At 34.3% G+C, this 5,077-nt stretch overlaps 1 protein-coding gene across 1 annotated transcript in view; it reads left to right on the forward strand.

The window, feature by feature from the left end:
- ACSS3 (acyl-CoA synthetase short-chain family member 3) overlaps window positions 1-5,077 on the forward strand; it is a 190,386-nt gene that overhangs the window by 67,716 nt on the left and 117,593 nt on the right. Inside the window, exons 6-7 of the mRNA XM_011994395.1 lie at window positions 3,586-3,666; window positions 3,743-3,838. Coding sequence (XP_011849785.1) covers window positions 3,586-3,666; window positions 3,743-3,838 — 177 coding nt within the window. The remainder of the gene's footprint in view (window positions 1-3,585; window positions 3,667-3,742; window positions 3,839-5,077) is intronic.

Raw genomic sequence — 5,077 nt, forward strand, 5'->3', positions numbered from 1 at the left:
CACATTTCAGGCTTCCCTCCTCTTCTACAACACCTGTTGTTGCAATTGTATTTTTCTTTTTCAAGTTGTGGCAACCAAAACTGCACACAACATTTATACTAACATGTTTTCTGTTTTACTTTAATGGCCCCATTTATGGCAGTCTTTGACTTTACTTGTCTTCAAAAGTAGTACAGTAAGGTGGAAATTATGAAGAACTATCTGTGATAACTTTGTGGTACCATTTCTGAGAAACTAATATTCAGCCTTTACTTGTACTTGCACTGATTGAATTTTTTAAACACCATGAACATTACATTTGTGCCCCCATCCCAAAAGAGAGCACTTTCATATTGCTTCCATTCCTATTTCTGAGATAGCATTCACTTTCATGTCTTTATTCAGGGCACAGAGTGCTAGTCTCATCTGGATATTTTTCAAGTTCCCCAGATCTTTAAGAATTATGACTGATCCTACCAAAAGATCAGAACAGCATATTGGCAGGTTACAGGGTATTTATGAGAATATATTAGATCATCTAATGACTTGACTTTTAAGGTAGATAGAGTATAAATACATAGAGAGGCCGGGCGCGGTGCATCATGCCTGTAATCCCAGCACTTTGGGAGGCCGAGGAGGGCAGATCACGAGGTCCGGAGATCGAGACCATCCTGGCTAGCACGGTGAAACCCTGTCTCTACTTAAAAAAAAAAAAATTAGCTGAGCATGGTGGCATGCCTGTGTAGTCCCAACTACTCGGGAGGCTGAGGCAGGAGAATCGCTTGAACCTGGGAGGCGGAGGTTGCAGTGAGTGAGATCATGCCACTGCACTCCAGCCTGGGTGACAGAGCAAGACTCCCTCTCAAAGGAAAAGAAAAAAGCACATATAGAAGGTAATAATAAATAATAGAGATTCAAAAGACTAAAATGAAGAAGGTTTGTGTTTTAGAGGTAAGCATTGGTGTTGAGTATTTTTACTTCATATTCAGATCCACTACTGTAAAAGTGATATTTTTAGTTTCCAACAAAATTTGCTTAGTTATAGTATAATGATTTGTTTTCTGGAGCATAATTTATGTGTTTTCAGAGGCTGAATGGTGTTTCTCTTTTGCATTTTAATTATCATTACCTGGATAATGTGATGATAAACAGGAAACAAAAATGCTTTATCATCTTGTTTTTGTCCAAATTAATATTTATGCTAAAGAAATTCTCTTGAAATGTAACCTTTGTGTTTTTTGTGCTTTCAAACCTCTTATAAAAGGTGAACCTGGAAAATATGAAACTATGTGTTTCTTTATTCTGCACCATATCAAATACCCAGAAATTTGAAACTGTATTATCTGAGCATTTGGGAGGCAAGACCAAATTGCAGATCTAGAGTCTAGATTAATAAATGGTAAAAGGATGCTTGATTAAAATTTGTATACTCATTCTTTAAAAAATAAAAGTAAGTGGGTATCAGTGACTAATGAAAAACATAAATTATGGCTCTTTTCACTCCTTCAGCTTCATTTTAATTGTTTTAAATGAGAATCTTTGATGGCAACCTCTAATTATTTTGACATTTATGCCTTTTGACTGATAGGAGCACAGGGTGAAATATAAAGCAATAATTGCTAGAACTAAGGAAATAATATTGTTAATGAGATATTAAATTTTAGCCTTTACAACTTCAAATGCTTTTTCATGCATGGTCTCATTTTTAAGTCTCTTTTTTTGGTCGGATGGGTTTAAGTATTCACTAATTTACAGACAGAGTGACAGTCGTTTGAAGAAGTACTCATCTGAGAGGTAAATAGAAATTTGACAACTTATCCTTTACATTTAGCTTTCAGGTTTTACAATTGAATTACTACTCAGTTATGTCTTCCCTCGCCTTTTATTTCTTGTCATCATTTCTAGTCAATGCATCTTACCCTCTATACCATATGGTCTAAACATTTACCTAGTTATAATAATATTTAGAGTTACTGATAAAAATGGGTTCTAAATGCAGGGACATGTAGGATGGAGAGAAAATTTTAAAACATTTTTAAGTGAAATTATTACTGATATTAAGTATCACCATCTGTCATAACACATGGACAGCGTATTGTCTACAAAAAACTACTTTTTCTAGCCTGTAAAATGAATAGTTTTTATAAAGTGTTTGCAGTTTGATTAATATCAGATTCAATCAATCTGTTGAGCCGTAGGAAAAAATCTCAATAGAACAAACTAGCAAAGTGCATGGGAGATAGGATAGGATACAGTGGGAAAATAACTGTTTCGTTTACATGGGAAAGTGCATGTGTAAAACCTACTGGCATGGGGCTTAGAATGTCTAATGTTCCCATGGAGATCAAGAGGGCCAGCTGCATGCTAACCATGTCATACGACCTAGAAAATAGCTCTCAAATACCAACAAAGTTGCATCTGATATTTGCTAAGAGACCAGGTGTTGTTACTGGTGAATAAAATAATGTTCCACAGCATGATACCTATGTTTTATTAGTGGCACCTGAGCAGAGCAGCAATTTTAGTAACTAATGGAAAGTCAATTTCTGTTTCATTTTCCTGAGTTGTGTATGTGTGTTAAGGTGCAGCGCTATGCCAAAAAGCATAATTAATAGCACAGTTATTGATTAGATCCATGTTTGCCCTTTCATAAAAAACACTTTTTTTTTCTTTGCATAGAGCAGTTATACTAAAAGATGCTTCAAAATACATGTGAGTGGAATATACCTTCTATCTCTCAGCAGGTGTTCACCGACTCATTCTGAGTATTCACTCGGTTATGTCTTATTGAGCCAATGACAATTAATGTTTTTTAAAACAATACATGAACTTAATTATTAAATTTACTATTAGTTCTTATTTATGGTAATATTTGTATCCAGTGTTCAAATATTAGTCTTGTATTGAGGTTGAATATGTTCCCAGTGTGGGGAAAACTACTTGAAACTGATTTGTGAAAACTGTACTACAATGATATAACGATCCCTACTTTTGTCCAAAATGCAATATAAGACAAATCTTTTAATCTAAATTCAATTCACTGGAATTCATCCCTAAGAGTTCTAGAGTTCATAATGAAAGAATTGCTCAGCTTTAAAGTGTGCTTGCATGATCCTCAGTGAAGTGTTGCAGTGAGATTCCAGTTACATTATGACTTTGTTTCCTCTAAGCAGCTATTAGTATTTAATCATCTTAAGAAACAAAGGTCCTTATGTTAGTCTGTATTTGAGGCATATAACTACATTTTACCTTTCTTCGCACTAATTTTTGTTCTGGAAATACGTCTGAAAATGTAGTGTTGATAATGTGTGGTGCTATTAGAAAAGTTTGTATTGCATGTAATTTTGTGAAATCATGTTTTCTTTAGAAGACTAATAATGTGAGAATGGATTCTAAAAATGGCACTAATAAGGACAATTATTTTGTGGTGACTATTCAAAGACCCAAAGAAATAATGATTCAAAGATAATTTTATAAAAGCCAAAGTAACCTGTAGCTAATATATAAAATACTTTTGACCAGGAACTTTTAAAGTGGATGCTATGAAGATAGAGAGTGTTTTTATACATTGTTTATTGATTTTAACTGCACTTTTTCTCTCCTTAGGGTGTGGTTAGACCCACCGGGGGATACGCTGTCATGCTAAACTGGTCAATGTCTTCCATATATGGACTTCAACCTGGAGAGGTAATCGTGGTTTTAAATTCACATTGCATGACATTCTCTGAATAAAATATATGCATTTTATTATCTTATTTTTTAGGTGTGGTGGGCAGCTTCTGACTTAGGTTGGGTTGTTGGACATTCCTATATCTGCTATGGACCTCTTCTCCATGGGAACACAACAGTTTTATATGAGGTAATAAAGTAAAATTAATACCACATATAGATACTATTTATTTTATTAAAACTGTTCATGAAGCAGTCCTGAGTAGGATCAGAAAAATTGGGGTGGGGCAGGGGACATTATTATTATCTTCTTCCAGTTAAAAATATAATTTCAAAAGAGAAAGGGATATGTAGGAAATATTAGCCAGTTATTTTAATTTTGTTGAACATTCAGAATTAAATTCTGAAGAACACACAAAAACAAGCTTTATATCTATCCCTAACAGATTTCTAGAAATTACTGGCAAACTGATACTGATTTTAGAGTCCTAGAAAATAGTTGTCACAAGGCGAGCAATGTAGATTCACCTTTTTTATTTTCATAGGATTCATGGATTTCCAAAGTCATGTTGTTTCAATTTTAAATAAATAACTTTCCTTGATTTCTAATAAAGCTCTGTGTATAAGGCATAGGAATATAGACTGACCAGATTTATAGCTGAATAAATAACTGTTTAAAAATTCAATGAATGTATCAGTGTCACCTAGGAAGAAGATTTCTTTGTGTACAGAAAATTTCCTTTATATGCCTATTCCATTGACCTTTATCAATGTCTTGTATAAAGACTTAGAATAACATACCTATCAGATCTGTAGAAGACCGAAGTCTTGGAGGGATAACTAATATAGTAGTTTGCTATATTATCTTTCAAAATGACCTTGGACTTTTGGGACAAATTTAACAAGATGGAAAAATATATAAATCTTTACAGTTTTATATTTAAATTAAAAAATACAGAAATGAAATAGGGAAAATTTGGGTTGGTATAGTTTATGTAGTCAAATCTCTGGGTATTATAGCATCCATAACTTAAACATAAGCTGTTGGTAGGACTGTTTTTAAAAATTACTCACCATGTGCAATGATATAATCTTACTTTACTCTTCCACATTTGAAAATTTGTATTCAGTTTAACCAAGATGATTTAAAAAAATCACTAAATTACTAGAAAGCATCTGAAAGGCTGGGCATGGTGGCTCATGCCTGTAATCCCAGCACTTTGGGAGGCCGAGGCACGCAGATCACAAGGTCAGGAGATCGAGACCATCCTAACACAGTGAAACTCTGTCTCTACTAAAAATACAAAAAACAAAAAAAATTAGCCGAGTGTGGCGGTGGGCACCTGTAGTCCCAGCTACTCTGGAGACTGAGGCAGGAGAATGGCTTGAACCCGGGAGGCAGAACTTGCAGTGAGCCGAGATCACATCA

Source organism: Mandrillus leucophaeus, unplaced genomic scaffold (genome assembly GCF_000951045.1).
Source record: "Mandrillus leucophaeus isolate KB7577 unplaced genomic scaffold, Mleu.le_1.0 Scaffold455, whole genome shotgun sequence".
Lineage (NCBI taxonomy): Eukaryota > Metazoa > Chordata > Mammalia > Primates > Cercopithecidae > Mandrillus > Mandrillus leucophaeus.